The sequence below is a fragment of the Talpa europaea genome, assembly GCF_964194135.1.
Source record: "Talpa europaea genome assembly, chromosome: 7".
Taxonomy (NCBI): Eukaryota; Metazoa; Chordata; class Mammalia; order Eulipotyphla; family Talpidae; genus Talpa; species Talpa europaea.
In genome coordinates this window covers 65,032,415-65,050,443 of record NC_140074.1, presented here as the reverse complement: position 1 = coordinate 65,050,443, position 18,029 = coordinate 65,032,415, and the positions used below count along the sequence as shown (strand labels likewise).

The window sequence follows — 18,029 nt, the reverse complement described above, 5'->3', positions numbered from 1 at the left end:
TTTGGCATCAGCACCAATGGAAAAAGCATTATACAAAAAGTAAGACCTCTTCTCTTATGCCAGAGGGTAGGTGCAAATGAGAAGTCAAGAAAATGGTATTGGATCGAGATAGAGTTTCATTTCAAATCGGATACACCCATTGCTGGGACAACAGTGAAGAGGGTTCAGTGAGGTTCACCATCCAACCTTGCTCTGCTGGTGTTGCAGGTTCACCCTCAGTGGTGACTGTGGATGGAACAGAGACCCAGGCCAGGCTGGTGAAGCTTTTCCCGGGAGCAGAGTACCTTGTCAGCGTCGTCGCCATGAAGGGCTTGGAGGAGAGTGAACCTGTGTCGGGCTCATTCAGCACAGGTACTTCTCTCACCTCAGGGCCATTGCTCCTGACCTAGCACTTGGCAAAAAAAGTTTTCGTTGAAGAAATCCTAGCAGAGAGTGGACTGTATTCAGAGGAATGGAGGCCTCATTTCTGACCTATCCATGGCCTCTCTTATGATCTGGGTGCCCTGGATGGCATCCTTGACCCCCCAGGGCCTCCATTTCCTGGGGTTCTGTGAAAGAAAGAGGACAAGTTTGGGGCCACACTCACCTGGGTTGAATTCCCAAGGCTCTTCCTTCTAGATCTCTGTAGACCTCTTTAGAGACTAAAAGACTAGTTTCCTTCTCTGTAAAATGGGTGCAATTCTGCTTCCTTTGCAATGTGCTCTAAGAGTCACATGAAACTGTAAGCAAAGCACCCATAAGTGACTATGCACATCAGGCCCCCTCCTGCCCTTCCCTGCTAAGCACAGGACCACTGAGAGGAGGCTTCAAAGCAGGGGCTTCCCATAGACCTGTGATGGCTTCAGGGAATGGTGAAGCTCTAAAGCAACTGCTCTAGATTTGGCTGCGATTGCATTCCAGGCATTGTCCCTCCACCCTTCCTGTGTAATGCCTGCAGCTACTAGCTCTCCCATTTCACAGAGGAAACAACTCAGGCCCAGGGAAATTGAATACCTTGGCCAAAGACACTTAACACAGTAAATACTAGAAGCAAATCTGACCTGAGGTCAGTCTAACTCAATACTCTGTGTTCTTCTAAAACTGAAGGATTGTTTTCCTATTACAGATCCATTTGTACAGCACTCTGTAAGGAGGAGGAAATAATGAATTGCAGTGAAGGAGAATGAAATGGAAAATTTCTCTTCAGAGAGCCATTTCTCTTAACAATTTATCCTTTGGTATATGAGCAATTATCCAGTCTAATCCACTAAGGGATCCAAAGAAAAGGCCTCATAGGAAACTGTAACAATATCTTGATAGTCTAAAAAAGCTGATAATATGCATTAAGACATCCCATGTGATCCCAGTGTCCTGCCCACCCTGTCATACAGGCCATTATTTCCCCATGGAAATCTTTCATTCTTGAAATTTCCACGGCAACAGATCACAAAAGCTGGGTGCATTCCCTAAGTCCCCATTGTCCTGGTCAGTCCAACGGGCTTCTGTATGTGGTTGATGAAATGGGAAGGAACTGGCAATGGACAGTGGGGCTTCCAGATGACTCTGCACCTCCTAGTCATTGTGTCTCCTGAGCTCAGGTGCCACGTCTGTGAACTGAGCCTCCGCTAGTGTGCTCATCCTCCCGGGGATGGAGCCAACAATCACTGAGTAGGAAATGCCAACGCCAGAGAGAATTGGTCATGGTTAGGCTGTTTGCTGAGAAAGGGATACTGGGTAATAGAAGCGGGCTGTTAAAAAGGGCAAGATCCTTTGAATATGGTTGTTTGCTTAGTACCACTCACTCAGAAGTTATTGCTAAGATTCAAATCACTTTAATAGTCATATTAAGACAACCGTATTTTTGAGAGGCCTACCCCTAGCGTATCTCACACACATTTTCAGGTTCCATCTAGCAAACACGCTTGACAAATGAGATTTGGAGAAAAGAAACGATTCAAGGGCACAGTGACACTAGACAAAGAAACCAAGGAAGAGCCCGGGACCGGGGGGGGGGGGGGGGGGGGGGCTCCAGAACCCAGCTCCATTTTCTCCTCAGGCCACCTAACCAGAGGGGTGACTCAAAGTCCTGCAGATCGACATGAAGTAAAGATAAACCTTGCCATGTGTTCAGTCCTTTCCAGTTTAGTCGATACCTTTCCACATGTAACATATGAAAATCACAATACCAGTCAGGATAAAGCCAGACAATTGTTATCCTCATTGGACAGGATAAGGGAGGGGAAAGAGAGACCCAAGCAACCCAGGCACCGGAGGAAGGCATTATGATCACACCCAGGTCATCTGGCTCCACACCTAGGACTCTGCTCCATGTAGGCAGCTGACCCCAAACTCCTCCCCACACCAGGTGTCCAGGAATAGTGCAGACAGAGAGCCACTGAGGTCTGATGTCCCCTGTCCCGCGATGACCACTCTCCAACATGTCGCCACCTTTCTTTGCAGGTGTGGATGGTCCCTCCGGCCTGGTGACAGCCAACATCACTGATTCGGAGGCCTTCGCCATGTGGCAGCCAGCCATCGCCCCCGTGGACACTTACGTCATCTCTTATGCAGCAGAGAGAGGTAAGGTCGTGTCTGAGCCGTTCCCCGCTGAGGAGTGTCTGTCCTGCTGTAAATGCTCCCTGTGCTCCCTTCCCCCTGCCACATTTGGTTCAGGATGATAAAAATTCTCTCAATTGCCATGTAAGGTTAGGCTCACGGGTCAGGGCTGGGGCAGGAGGGTGTAGTGTGAAGGGTCCTTTTCGTGGGATGTCCGGGGAGGCCCTCGGGTAAAACGACACAAACATCAGGGAGTCCAGTCGGCCATTTAAGAGAAAATCAAGGGGACATCTGCAGCCTCAGTGTTTCCCCAGCCTGTCAGTCCCTCTGCCTGTGAGTGTGCGCCGCCCTCTGCAGGAAGCAGCATCGTCAGGTCCCTTACAAACAGAGTCCTGTCTGAGAGTCTGGCATCTTGGGCAGGTGGTGCTTGGAACCTGGACTTCTCAGGGGCCACAGAAGAGGCCAATTGCTGCAAATGTGATTGAAAAATCAGAAAGTATTTTTCCTTCTCTTTGCAACCATCTGTGCTAGCGTAGTGCATTGGCATATTAAACACTTGTTTGAGGCATCTGCCAACCACAGTCATCAGAACAGTAAAAAAAGAGTGTCCCACTCTAGGGGCACGGTCCCAGGGGAGAGTCCCAGGGAAAGCCTTCTGGGTGCTAGAATGTTCTATGCCTTGATCTGAGTAGTTTCCCTTGTGTGTGTGCACATGTGTATGTGTGTATGCATATAGTCATAAATTTAAAATTTAGGAACTGAGCCCTCCCTGGTGGTGCAGTCTCAGCACTATAAAGCTATCGCCAGCCACTCTGGTATGAGTTCAATCCCTGGCCAGGAAGTTGACCCACATGGCACAGCAGACCTCTCCTGTCTTGGCTGCTGCTCCCCTCAGTGGTGTATTTCAGTAGATCTGCCTGTTCTGCTCCCACTCTGTCTCAGGTGAATCCTCTCACCTGCCAACACCTCTGGCCTGCACCCCAGCTCTTGTATGCATAAATAAATAAATCTTTTTAAGAAAAAAGGTTAGGAACTTTCTATAGATAACACCTGAATACAATTTTTCAGAGGAAAAAATGCCAATATAAATGAGGGGTATCCCTTTGTAATGAGCTCTCTAGGGAAAAAAGTGACTACTGTAATCTTAAAATAGATGTAAATCTCCTATTTGATGGTTCAGTGTTGTTTTAGTTTCCCTGACAGGAGAGGGCATTATGCCTGGAGCCTCTGAAATCTTAATTCCCCCCTGCAGCCACCTAGGAAAGCCCTCTGAGGACAGAGCAAATGTGGAAGGAAGCAGAGCGGGACAGGGATATTCGGTTTTATGTTTTTACTCTTCATACTTAAATATTCCCCATGAGCAAAAAACTGTCAAGTCAGGGAAGATGTTGTCTCACTTAGATAATTCAAAGTATTGCTCAGGAGAATCACACAAATTTTGGATGGGGGTCTAGCCAAGGATGTAGGCCAGAAGGGAGAGGATAGATCATGGAGGTTGAGATGGAGTGACCAGCTCTTCCAATATTTCCTGGAACTTCCCTAGTTTTATTGCTAAAAGCCCCATGACCAGGGAAACCTCCATGCCTAGCAAGCCAGGTTTGTGGACTGCCTGTGATGAGGAAGTAAGCGTATCGCTGGACACCGTGGCTGGCTCTCAATGGCTGAGCTGGAGAGGCAGTAACCAGGCTCACGTGTGACTGCCACTGCCTAATGATCTGACAGTATTTGGCAAATTACTAGAGAACATGCAAGTAAGTGAAAGGAGGGGAGTACAAGCCATGGTAGAAATTAAGTTTGGAAAGTTGGAGATGTTACCTGCTACTCCCCTCTGGCTGGTCCCCATACCTCAGCTGCAAAGCTGACCCAGCCAACATCCATGTGGAAAAATCTCCTGACCCCCAGTTTCCCTTCCTTCTGATTTGGTGCCTGGAAAAATCCAGTCTCCAGATGATAAATCCTTTGCCTTTGAGGTATGTGCTCAAGAGAACGAGAGGTGTGCGTCATTGAGAGCCAACCTGCTTTCTGCAGGGTCACTGAGAGTTTCTGTGTTAGAAGTAGGTGCGTGTGCTGCAGGCCAAGACCGCCGATGGCTCAGACAGGGTGAGGTAACTGCCCCGCTGTGTGTGTCTCACGTTCAGTGCCAGAAATGATACACGCGGTGTCCGGGAACACGGTGGAGTACGCGCTGGCTGAACTGGAGCCTGCCACAGAGTACACGCTGAGGATCTTCGCTCAGAAAGGGACCCAGAAGAGTTCAACCCTCACCACCAAGTTCACCACAGGTACGAGGACTCGAGAGCCAGAAGGCACGTCTGTAACCCTCGCCACCTCCTCTTGCTGAAGTCAGGTCCTTGCAGTGTGGCTACTCCAGCATCAGCTAAAATCACCAGGACCCCCTCAGTCAGGACCTTAAGAAACACCCCATTTCCTCTCGAACTGAAATGACCTGGTTTTCCCCACAGACTCGAAAAGGATTTTAAGGGGAAGGCTTTTTAAGTGGAAAAGCAGACTGCTCTGACCTAAAGCCAGCATCCAATGATCCATGTTCTGTGCTGGGGAATATTTCTAAGAGGAAGGTTTTTCAGGAAGGTTTTTCTAAGATGCCCATCGGGCTTCTATACATTGAGATGTTTTTACATTTAGCAGCAAGCAGGGAAAGGGCTCGGGGCCAATGTCAGCATTCATCTGTTTTCTTACTGAGGAATGAGGGGGTCGGTAACTATGTTCACAGCTGTCTTTCACCTACGTCACCCGTAGTCAGTCAAGACCACACTGGACGCGGGGACAGTAGCCCATAGAGTAATGTGACGCACAGAGAAGTCGGTGTTTGGAGATCATGTGACTCCATCCTCTCATGTAGGAAGGTTCAGCTCAAGGTCCGGTGGGCCCTATGGTAGGGTGAGAACTTGAACTCACGCCTCTGCATGCCCAGGGAATGTTGTCCTGCCCAGGCTGACTTAGCTGATGTTCAATGTCTTGTCTTTTTCAGACCTTGATGCTCCAAGAGACTTGACTGCTTCCGAGGTTCAGTCAGAAACTGCCCTCCTCACCTGGCGACCCCCCCGGGCATCTGTCACGGGTTACCTGTTGATGTATGAATCCGTGGATGGTACAGTCAAGGTAACCTGAAGTCTATAAACAACTTCCCACTGCTGGTTAAAAGGTTTTCATGATCCTCCAAGGAGGGATGAATTATCCTGTTTCTCTGCTCTAGTGCAAGTAGGGAGCTGAAAACAATTAGGGACAGGACGTCGTGCCAGGCCTTCTGAGTCATATGCTCCAGCCACTCTCATTTTAACCAGACCCCAGTGTGGCTAGCCAGCCAAGGTCAAGCCACTACTCACAAGACTTGAGGACATTTGGGAAACTGGATACTGGGTCCTTTAATGCTGAGCACAGACCAAGAGCTCCTCCCACATCTTTGCCATATACATTATGTTGCCGCTGGCATCCTTCCTTTATGTGCCAAAATCTATCTCCCACATGCTTATAACATCAGCGCTTAATAATGTTCACAGAAATTGTTCACACTACTTGAATTCTCTACCCAGGAACTATTTTTCAATTCCTTCTTAATTTGAAATAACTTTAAACCTTGATTCAAGTGAAAGAGTTTTCCTAAACCTTTACCTTCTGTGCTTGTTGTTGAAGTTCTCATTTTGGATATCATAGTTTATATTTCCAAAACCTTTTCCCTATTCTCTGCACATTCATCTTTTTCTGCATAGCATCTTCTCTTCATTTCCAAGAATATATGTCTTTGGTGGTTTATTGTACAATCTGCACACTATTTCCACCAAGTTCTTTGCTTCTGTTTCACTCTTGAGGTTAATTTGGTTTGGAGACTTCCACCTAGTGTCTGTTGCTCCTTTTGGACTGCAATGAAGGACAAAACAGCAGGTTGGGAATACCTACGGCATAGGCAAGGTTTGTCCACTATGGGGCTCACCGTGAAGTGAGTGAGCAATTTCTTTAGGGAACTCCCAGTATTGGATGTGTCAGCCATTTCTTTAAAAAAAAAAAAAAAAGATTTATTCATTTATGTATACAAGAACTGGGGTACAGGACAGATGTGCGGAGGGTGAGAGGATTCACCAGGGACACAGTAGGGAGCAGAACAGGCAGATCTACTGAAATACACTGGTGAGGGGAGCAGCGGGCGAGGCAGGAGAAGTCTGCTGTGCCATATGGATTGCTCCCTGGCCAGCCAGGGGATTAAACTTATGCTGCAGAGGCTGCAGATTGCTTCACAGTGAGGCGCTTAACCCCTTGCACCACCAGGGAGGCCCAAGGGTATGTCAGCCTTTTCTTTTAAACTAACAGCCTCCTCAGAGAGTACTCTCACCCTTCAAAACAGGCTGCCAGGACTTGCCTGGAGAAGGCAGCTGGGCTCCTGCTGTGTACAGACCTTCACTGCTGTTGCCAGTTAGCACATTGGCCTCCCCCACAGCTGAACCTGGTAGATTTTAATACAGAGTCTCCTCTCTGGTTTAAGTGGTCCAGGCAGTAAACCTCAACCTTTGATCTGGACAGACAAGGGCATTGGCAAGAACTGGGATCTGCTCCTTAAAAAAAGCTTTTCAAACAAATTTTGTTCAGCCGCACCCCACACTGGCCTTCAAAGCATCTTGGTTTTTGTATACATTCCACTCCTGCACTTGCAGGCTCTGCGGAATTTCCCAGCCAGCCTGTCCCAGGCTCATCCACTCAGTCCCCAGCTTTCTCCACCCCACCGCCTCAGTTGTAGTGATTGTTGCTATCTCCCTTGCCATTGCCCTGATCTGTGTGGGTTTATACTGAACATTCCTTTACTCTTATTTTGGTGGGGATCACAAGCAAGCAGAGATAAAGTGGCAGGCCTGATCTGCCATGTTTAACCAGAGGAGACATACATTTCTAGTCACTGTAATGACCTTGCATGAAGCTGGTCTATCAAAGTACTATCTCACTGTGCTGATGGAGGCAAGTCCTTTGTCCTCCCTGGGTATCAGTGTTCGCATCTCTGAAATCAGTGCATTGGACTCATCCAAAATCTAAGAGCCCTTCCCGATCAGGCATTCAGGGACTCAGTATTTACCTGATGTCATGAGTCTCAATTCTATCTTTCCCAACTACCTAGAAAATGATTTTGCACAGCAGCCTAGAGAGAAGACAGGTAATTTTATCCCCAAGTAATTCAGAGAAACCTGCTTCACACCAGATCCTTCCTCAAAAACCATACCTAGAGGCCACATAGAGGTCACTGGGTCTCTGGTATCAAATGGGCGCTCACCCAAATTCACTTTCTCCATGTTTAATCCCCAAAATTATATTTTCTTTTTACATTTTTTTATTATTTTTTTTATATCATTGTTCATTTTTAAACAACATTTGCTTCCCCCCACCCCCTCAGGTGTAGTCCCCATCGAGTTTCCTTCACCAATGCTCCTGTGCACCATCACCTCAGTTGCCTGTGCTCCCCCCTCCCTCCCTCTGATCCCTCTTCCTCCTCCTCCCCTGCAGGATGTCTCTGATTTATAATTGTCTGTATTTGCTTTGTTGTGTTTTGTACTGTTATTTTTTCACACTGATGTCTTATCTGGTTCCCCTATATTCCTGCTACAAGTGAAACCATCCGTTATTTTTCTCCCTCCTCCCGGCTCACTTCACTGAGCACAATTGCTGTGTGGAGCTCCATCCAAGTTGCTGGGAATGGCATGATCCCATCTTTTTTGATTGCTGAACAATATTCCACTGTGTATATATATGCCACATCTTCTTGATCCAGTCATCTATTTTGGGGTATTTGGGTTGTTTTCAGGTTTTACCTATTGTAAATAGTGCTGCAATAAGCATAGAAGTACAGTGCTCTTTTGAATCAATGTTATTTTGTCCCTTGGGTAGATCCCTAGTAGAGGAATTGTCGGGTAATATGGTAGCTCCATTTTTAGTAGACTGAGGAACCTCCACACAGCTTTCCACAGTGGCTGGACCAGTTTGCACTCCCACCAGCAATGTAGGAGAATTCCTTTTTTCCCACATCCTCGCCAACATTTGTTGCTTGTTTTTTTTTTTTTTTATATATATATATATGCACCATTCTTACTGGTGAAGGTGGTATCTCAGTGTGGCCTTGATTTTCATTTCCTTGATGATAAAGGATGTTGAACATTTTTTCATATGCCTGTTGGCCATTTGCATTTCCTCTGTGGAGAAGTGTCTTTTAAGTTCTTCTGCCCATTTCTTGACTGGATTATTTATTTTGTTTTTGTTGAGTCCTGTGAGTTCTTTGTATATCTTTGTGATCAGTCCCTTATCAGTTGACTGGAATGCAAAGATGTTTTCCCTAGCAGTGGGGTGTCTCTCTGTTTTGGTTAAAGTCTCTTTGGCTTTATAGAGGCTTTTCAGTTTGATGTAATTCCAGGTGTTCATCTTTTCCTTGACTTTCTTTGCTTTGGGTGATGAGTCTTTAAAGATGTTATTGTGATGTAACCAACATTATATTTTCACGCAAAAAAAAAAAAAAAACAACCCAAGCTGGTGTAAGAGGGGAGAGTCCTGGAGTGATGTTGGGAGACAGGATGCAAGACCATCCCCTGTCACCATCAAATTATGAGAGCAAGTCTCCTGGCTTCTCAGAAACTCGGCTCCCCCCACTGTAAAAATGAGGACAGCATCACCTGCCCAGTTGTGAGGATGAGGATGTGAGAGAACATTATAGGTGCCCCCACACTGACTCGTTGTTGCCTGAACCAGTCGCCTATGTTTTGAGGTTAAAGAAACCACTGTTGGGTTTGGTTTTATGAATTTGAGTTCTAATCCCAGAAACCAAGGTCACCTGCTAAAAGGTGATCCCACAGGCATTGGAAACTAGAAAGAGATCTGTTGCAAATAGAAACTGATCACTTCCCCAAATTTACTGTGCATCTGAATCTTCTGGGGGGCCTCTTAATACACACCTGGCCAAGTCCAACCTGACACTCCTGGTTCAGTCCATCTGGCTTGGAGCCAGGTATTATATTATTTTGAAGCTACCCAGAAGGCCATGGTTAAAGAGCCATATTTAGGGACTAGTGATGTAACTGTCACAAAGTCTAAACCTTTTGTCCTTTGGTGATTCTGCCACCAGGTTCAGATGGTCATTCACTCGCTCAGTCATCTTTCAGGAATCCTCATTCCTTATAATGAAAAGCTTCAAAATCCGTAGGTTGGCATTTAAGGCCCTTTGTAATCTGATCTTTGCCCATTTTTTCTACCACTTTTCCTTCTTGAACCTGGTAGGGTTGAGGTAGGTCAGTGCCTCCTTGTTTTAATGCACACTGCCCCTTTCTGGCTCCAGGCCCTTTGCTTATGCTACATTCTCCCCACTTCTGACCCCCCAGCAGCGAGCGTGGAACGTGGCACAGAGTGGGATTCAATGGGTTCTTATTAGATAAATGCTTGATTAGATGGATAAAGGAATGAGTGTATCATCTGTTCCCTTAGAATCTACCTGGCCAAAAGATGTTGTATTCTTGTTTTTCTGTCCTTAGAAAGTCATTGTGGGTCCAGATACTACCTCCTACAGTCTGGCAGGCCTGACCCCATCCACCCACTACACGGCCAAGATCCAGGCACTGAATGGGCCTCTGAAGAGCAAACTGGTCCAGATCATCTTCACCACAAGTAAGGGGCTCAGGAAGCAGCTGGGCCTTGAGCTGGAACTCTGTGAGATTGAATCGACCCACTGCTTCTCCTCTGACTGCTACTTTTAAGTTTTTCCATAAAATTTCAGAAAAAGATCAATTCCCTGCTACTGCCTGAGAGCCCAGGAAATGTGGGTGCAGGGGGTTATGGGACCTCATGGTGAAAGGGAAGGAGGAGCAGTTGTGAGACCATCTAGCTCCATCCCATCTCCACCACTTGCTCTGGTGACTTGAGAAAGTCACATCCATTCTAAGAACCTCAGTTTCTTCATCTGCACAATGGGTTTAACAACATCCCTTCCTTACAAGGACCTGGTAAGGCTCCTTGCATTATATTTGAATTCCTAGCCCAGTGTGTAGCCTGTTGTCAGGACTTAATATAAGGCCGGCTTCCTTTTCTTTCTACTCCAGCATGTCAGCAATTACAAAGCCCATTCATGTTCCAAGTCACCAACAGTTCTGCCACCAAGCTGGTAGAATGGGCCAGGATTAGCCTGCCTGGTTTTCTGATGGGAGAACAGAGGCTTCCAGAGATTAAATAACCTTGAACGGCTCACCTCTTGAGTCAGAGCTGGGCTCAGTGTCTCAGGTCCAGGGAACCACTCTGCTGCCTGCTATCACTGGCATGCTCTGCAGATGGCAAAGGTGCACCTTGAATTCAAGGCATCTTCCATTTCTGAGAGAGGGAGGAAGCAGCCTTTGGCGAGCCCTGACCATGAATACACAGTGTACCCAGTACCTTTTCACAGTGTACTCCTGCCCTTTTCATGCCACTGTAGGATTTGCCGAGAGAGATGCATAGGCCAAGGTACCTCTTTGCCAGCTCTTAGGCCAGGTTCCGGGAGCACAAACATAAACGTGCCCTCAAATGCTCTCAGACCAGGACCCAGAGATGAACCAGGAAACAGCGAATGATAGAAACTAGGATGGGGAGAGGGGTAGGTTGAGAGGAGATCAGATCAGAATAAAGAATCACTGTGGCCATCAGTTGCCCAGCCGACCTACTCAGCACAAGCTCAAGCTGACCCACCTCTATTGAGTCGGTAGTGTCTGACATCGCACTGTTCCCCTGGGGAGTCCCCAGCATTCTGCTTTAACCCTCAAAAGTTCCCAGGCTCCCAGAGGTTCAGTCACTTCACTGGTGTCCCAGGGCAAGGCCCAGACTGGAGACCTTGTCTTTGGCTTCAGAAGCCTCTGAAGAGACTTCGATACATGCAGCCTAATAGAGTTCCCTGAGCCACCCAATGGGTGTGAGAAACCCAGCCATCCTGGCTGGTACCTGGGTGCCCAGCAGATGCTACCTGGGTGCCCCCCTGGTGCTGCCTGGCTGATTCAGGTAGATTGAGGCCAGCCTGACACGGGCCCCTCACAATGGCTCAGCTCGCCTCCCACTGAGGTGGCTTCCACCAATAAAATGGGCTGAGACGGGCCACAGATACCCACCACTTCTGAGCCTCTAGGCACTCCTGCCAATAGCTTTATCCCCATCTTGCGCAGAGGGACAGAGGCTCCGGGAAGTCGAGCTGCTTGTCACAGGCATCCAGCCAGAGGAGTGAGCTGTGATGCAAGGTGCCTGCCCCAGGCAGCCCCGGCCCTGGGCGCCTCACCCTGCCCTCTTCTCCCGCAGTTGGACTCCTGTACCCGTTCCCCAGGGACTGCTCCCAGGCGATGCTGAATGGAGACACTACCTCTGGCCTCTACACCATTTATCTCAATGGCGACAAGACCCAGGCTCTGGAAGTCTTCTGTGACATGACCTCTGATGGGGGCGGCTGGATCGTAAGTGTCATTCCCAGGCCTGCAGGATCAGGGCAGAGGCCAAGGGGCAAGGAGCTCCTCCCAGCCCTCTGGGCACACGGAGACAGGCATCAAGTAGCTCAGGAATTATCTCTTCCACAAAGAGATGGCGTAGAAGCTAGGGGTTAAAAAAAATAGTTTTTTTATAATTTATCTCATTTGCTCCCCCGACGAACTCTGTAATAAAAATAGCAGTGGACAAGTCCAGTATGTACAGTAAGTAGCACTATCAGGAATAGTTATCAGACATTATGCTGTTTCATACCAATTATTTCAATACGTTACCATACAGGCTGGGTAGCATCTTTGCAGTGAATAAACTTTTTCTTTTAGAGCACTTTATAGCAAATTGAGCCAAAAGTACAGAGGGTGCCCAGATCCCCAGCCCCCACACACATGCATCCCCAGTATGGACCTGGCCTCACCAGACTGCTGCATTTGCTAAACTGGGTGGTGTCTGTAACCCTAATTTATCAGGTGAGAATCCCAAGGCACAGAAAGGGGGGTGCCAAGTGCAGAGTCACATGCAATTAAGTAAGGAAAGGAGTTAGGGTTAGAGAAGGGGGCTCAGTCCACCTGCCAAAGATGGCCCCTCTCTCCTTCAATAGCTGAGTGCAGCCAGATTCACTGCTCATGTTTGCAGGTGTTCCTGCGGCGCAAGGATGGACACGAGGACTTCTACCGGAACTGGAAGGCCTATGCTGCTGGGTTTGGGGACCGCAGAGAAGAATTCTGGCTTGGTAATGCAGCCCTGCCTCAGAGCACCCACATTTCTGTCCTCCTTGTCATGTGTCCTAACCCACAGTGGCCTCATGGGAGGAGAGGATTAGGAAGGAAACAATGGCACTGGAAGTAGACACAGACTATTACCTAAAAACAAAAATCAGGTCAACAGGGAGAAAACTGTGAGATCTTACGAATGAGCGTGGCTATAAATCATTCCCCGAACCATTAATAGACTCATCTTCACTGACAGCATTAACCACCTTCATTCTGGGCTCCAGGGCTGAAATGGGCTCCTGTAGCAAAAACCTCTAAGCCACAAGCCCCTTGCAAGTAACATAACTACCATCTTGCATGGGGGCAGCAGAGCCTTGGAGAGTTGAAGTCACCGGTCTGTAGGAATCAGGCAGTTGAGCTGCCATTTGTAACCCCCCAAGCCAACACTACAGTACCCCCCTCCATCCAGCCATCCAACTCCCACTTCCTGTAACCTGCCCACAAGGGACTTGGCTCTGTGTGCCTGGACCTGCCCAGGGAGTATCTGTCCTCCTATCATCCTCTGCCTTCTGCTTGTAAGGAGCAAAAGTTTAAAAGCTGCTTCCTCTGCCTTTTTTCTTTTGTTCATCACAATACACTAAGAGATCGGTGGGACAAAGATATCAAGGGGATGTTACCTGCAGCTCAGAAGCCTCAGGTATCCTGCCAGGTGTTGCACCAGTAAGGAGCAGGCTGAATTGCATCCCAGTGTATACAACACCAACCTCCTTAAAGTTGGCTCAGCTGCTGCTCCTACAGGGCAGAGAGGACTTATGGTGTCCCCTGTCACCCACAGGGCTGGACAACCTGAACAAAATCACAGCCCAAGGACAGTACGAGCTCCGGGTGGACCTGCAGGACCATGGGGAAGCTGCCTATGCCGTGTATGACAAGTTTAGCGTGGGCGATGCCAAGACGCGCTACAAGCTGAAGGTGGAGGGCTACAGCGGGACAGCAGGTATGGAGCCCCCCAAGCCGCAGAGCTTCTGGGTGTTTTTAGCTAATTCCTCCAGGTGTCGCTCCTTCCTTCATGAATACATCCTAGAACTCTTCTAGGTACTCATCCAGAAGAACTAGAATTGGACAAGTTGGGGAGACATTTTGGTCACTGAAATGTCGAGTAGGTTGGGAATATGGACAATGGAGACTGATTTTTAGCTACCACCACTCACAGAATGTCTTTTTTTTTCCTTTTCCTTTATGGTATCTGTTGTAGACGGATGGAAAAAGAGTCTCTCAGGGCTTTCATACTCATCTAATCCAATACTTCTAAATGTATTAAGGGCATATGGCCCACAGGGGATCCTGCTAATGTTCAGGTGCTGACGGACATGGGGTACCTGGGTTGAGGGTGAGATGCCACATTTCCTGAATTAAAAGTCCCTGGTGAAGCCACTGTTGATGGTCAACAGCACTCTGAACAGCAGACAATCCCCTCCATATCTATACTGCTTGAATTGCTTCTAATACGTCCCTGCAGGCTATAGTCCAGACTTAGCCTGCACCCCCATGCACAGGACTCACGATCTTTTATGCACCTCTCTGCCCTTGTCTGGAACATAATCTAGCTCAGGTCTTAGGGATTTCTTGACTTGAAATGATCTCTGTGTGCATGAAGATACATGACTTTTGTGCAGATGAGGACAGCCGGGCTCAGAAAAGTGTGATAATCTGCTCAGGATGAAGCACCTGGCACAAGTGGGATCTGGGTGCAAATCTGGCTGCAGCCTGTGTACTTGGTAATGAGGAAGGACCAGGCCTGAGAGTGTGCCTGGCTCATGCCCACACTGGGGTGGTTTTTCAGTTCTGTTTATGAAAACAGATGCCATGGCATATTTCCAACCTCTCTGAGCCCTGCGTGAAAACTTCCAGATAGATGAAAACATCCAGATAAAGACTTGGCAAGAGTCAGGCTCAATCTCAGGAGGGACCAGGCTCTTTAGAGATGGCAGTCTGGTGGTAATGAACAGAAAAACCCAGGGGCAAAAATTGTTTTCATTCTTGCTGCCCTCAAAGAATTCTGACTTTTTATACCTGGCAATAAATACCTCTTTGGTTGAAGAGCCTCCAGGCAAGAAGGATACTGTTACACAGTAAGTGGAGCCACCAGCAGCAGGAATGTGGCCTCCACCCATCCTACTCCCCAGGGAGAGACAGAGCAGCACTGTGCCCTTGCTCAGATGGCCCTTGTCCTGCATCCTCCCTGTGCCCAGGCAGCCAGCCTCACCTCAGCAGAACATCTTGTCTACTCAGTAACCACCTGCCGTCCTCACGCGCTCACTGGCTTTGTCTGGTAGGAAGGCATCTACGTCCTCTTAACAACTTGCTTTAATATGGAAGGAGTATGCCTCGGAGTCTTGACATCCTTATGCTCAGCACCGGCTGTTCGGGAGTCAGAAGACACAGAGCTAAAGGACATTTAAATGCTCCTGTTCAGTATCGGGCACTACACAACCAACGCCAAGTGGCACACTATGTAATGAGCTTCTGGTCTAAGAATTGGGAGCACTGGACAGGTCAATACATTAAAAATGACTGTATGATAGGCAGGTTATTTGTGACATCCGATATCTGAAGAGGTAATTATAAGTATGGCTATAAATACTGATATTGGGGTGAGGGAATGCATGCTGTAATTAAATGCAGATGTCTCATCTTACTCTCTGAGCTCTCTTATGTAAAGGGAATGGAAAAAATAATCATAAAAATAACAGCCATCATAGCTATTTGCATACCACCCAGCCTGTTTAGCATACATCTTTACACCCACTGTCCCAGGTTCTCTTTTATTAATGAGAAAACAGAGGTTCAGCAAGAGCCTTGGCTTGAGCATGGTCAATTGACCTACCCCCAACTCCAGGTCAAATAACCAAGGTCAAGGATAAATTAAGAGCTAAAAAAAAAAAAGTCATGGGACAGAAAGCCAGACCCTCCAAAGACCCCTGCTGCCCCCATCCTACCACAATATGCTCTATCTAGTAGACGGGAGGCCTCAGCATGACCCTCACATCCATCCACTCCAAGTGTGATACTAATTCTTGCCCAGTGTTCAAGGCCAGGCCACCTCAGGGTTCTTTGGTGGTCACCCCGGTTCTGCCTTCACAGTGTCACGGAGTGTCACGGAGACACTCCCACCGGGATTTATCAGGTGCACTCTCTCTCTCTCCCAGGTGACTCGATGGCCTACCACAATGGCAGGTCCTTCTCTACCTTCGACAAGGATACAGATTCAGCCATCACCAACTGTGCCCTGTCCTACAAAGGGGCTTTCTGGTACAAGAACTGTCACCGTGTCAATCTGATGGGGAGATATGGGGACAACAACCACAGTCAGGTGAGTGAACGGCGATGGTCCCAGGCAGGGTTGGAAGCCAGTTGGAGGTGATGGGAGAGCAGTGTGGTCCCTCCATTCCAGCCAGGAGTAGGAGGCAGGAACTCTGGAGTATGTCATATTCCTTCCTGACACAACATGGACAAATTTAAGTGACACGGCAGGTCTGGTCAGGCCATAGAAACAGCACCTGTGTTAACCCATGCTAACCTGGGAGCGCCACTGCTCCAGTGGATTTTAAACATAGAAAGTTTTCCTTGAATAGAATCTTTGTCTGAACCTCAAATGAGAGCAGGTAAAAGAGGAGGCCCTTTCAGTGTGGAGGGATGATACAAGCCCAGGGCACTGCCACCTCATCCTGACCTGGAGCCACTCCAGACCCCAGCAACACTTTGGAAAGACCACATACTAAGTCACTTCACTGTATGACTCATGAGTGAGCCTGGAGGATGACCTCCTGAGGTCAGAGTGGAGTGGGAAGTAGACCCTGAGACCCCCCACTTTGGGTCCTGGCATTTCTCTGTACCACACAAGAGGCTGAACGTCATCCCCACAATGGCAGACACAGAATTTTCTTGTATTATTTTTTATTGAACTAGATAACATTGGTTTACAGCACTGTATGTGATTTAGGGGCCTGGGGTCACACCTTTTCTGATGTATATCACCACGCCGCCCCCACTTCTCAGTTTTGTAGTCAGATTTCTAGGGTTTTTTTAGTTCGTTGAATAGTTTTGTCTGTTCCTTTGCCCTATTTCTTTAGACTCCTCATATGTGTGAAAAAAATCCCATCTTTTTGCTGGTGACTTCACTTAACCTCCTTCCCTCCAGCTGCATCCATTTTGGCAAATGACAAAATTTCTCCTTACTTGAGATTAGGAAAGTAAGAAAGCGAGCACCTACTATCACCCAGTACTGTGGGTAGCTCCTCACAATCTCATGGAATCTTGTGTCAGTCATCCTTGCGAGATTGGCATTATCAGACTGTAGGCTGAAAAAAAAGACAAGGAAGCTGAAGAGGTTGATGACTGTTGAAGATCATTTCTCTCTTAAGGGCGCTAAGCGTTAACCCTATGTGTCAGGGTTCAAACTAGTATCCCAGGAAAGTGCTTTCTGACATTCCGTGCAAACCCCAATCTAAATACTCCATGGAAATTCTTCCCCCACATCCAATTCTACAACTTCCCCTCAGGATGTGAATTCTCTCAGTTCCATTTCTTTTCATGATGACAAGTTTCAGCAGCCGCCATTTTGTTTCCAGATGGTATTTCAAAGTGCATTGAAAATTCAAGCAATCCCAAGTAAAAAAGTGGGTCCAGTTCAGCCCCTATATAAGTTTGCATAGTGCAGACAGTAGACAGGCAAGAAACAGCTGTGAGCCATCACAGAGTCAAGGTCAAACTGAACATGTTTTGTTCTGTGCACTAATCAGCAGTGGCCAGAGAACACCTTGCCTGCCGTATGGACAGTCATCCAAGAGCTTTTCTTTTTCACAGGGTGTCAACTGGTTCCACTGGAAGGGCCACGAATACTCTATCCAGTTTGCTGAAATGAAGCTGAGACCCAGCAACTTCCGAAACCTTGAAGGCAGGCGCAAACGGGCATAAATTCCAGGGACAACAGGGAGGGAGAAGAGTATGGCCCAGAGAGAGAAAGAATTTTACCAAAGCTTCCGTCCATACAGTCCAACCATCAGGCCTCAGCTGGGCATTTGCAGGAGTGAAAGTTGACCATGAATCTTCACAGCTGGGGGCAGCAGCCCGGGGCCCCCACTCGGCGACTCCTTCCTTCGCACCAAAGATGACCGTCTCCAGCAGGTTTCTGTTTTGTTGTTTGATTCAACAAAGAACCCTCCAGTGACAGCATCACATGGTTTTCCTCCTCTTGGGTGGCTCTGGGAACAGGAAAGGGGTAGGCTGTACAGTGGTAGTTTGTTGTAGAAC

General features: G+C 47.8%; 1 protein-coding gene across 5 annotated transcripts in view; it reads left to right on the top strand.

The window, feature by feature from the left end:
• The window catches only part of TNC (tenascin C), a gene marked incomplete at both ends in the record, with an annotated part of 64,107 nt that extends 46,414 nt beyond the window's left edge, over positions 1-17,693 (top strand). For all 5 annotated transcript variants that reach the window (XM_084236980.1, XM_084236979.1, XM_084236978.1 and 2 more), the window contains 10 exons: positions 208-351; positions 2,440-2,559; positions 4,674-4,817; positions 5,525-5,655; positions 10,047-10,179; positions 11,827-11,978; positions 12,640-12,736; positions 13,552-13,713; positions 15,926-16,089; positions 17,583-17,693. In XM_084236980.1, the coding sequence (XP_084093106.1) occupies positions 208-351; positions 2,440-2,559; positions 4,674-4,817; positions 5,525-5,655; positions 10,047-10,179; positions 11,827-11,978; positions 12,640-12,736; positions 13,552-13,713; positions 15,926-16,089; positions 17,583-17,693 (1,358 nt within the window). The remainder of the gene's footprint in view (positions 1-207; positions 352-2,439; positions 2,560-4,673; positions 4,818-5,524; positions 5,656-10,046; positions 10,180-11,826; positions 11,979-12,639; positions 12,737-13,551; positions 13,714-15,925; positions 16,090-17,582) is intronic.
• Positions 17,694-18,029: the final 336 nt, after the last annotated feature.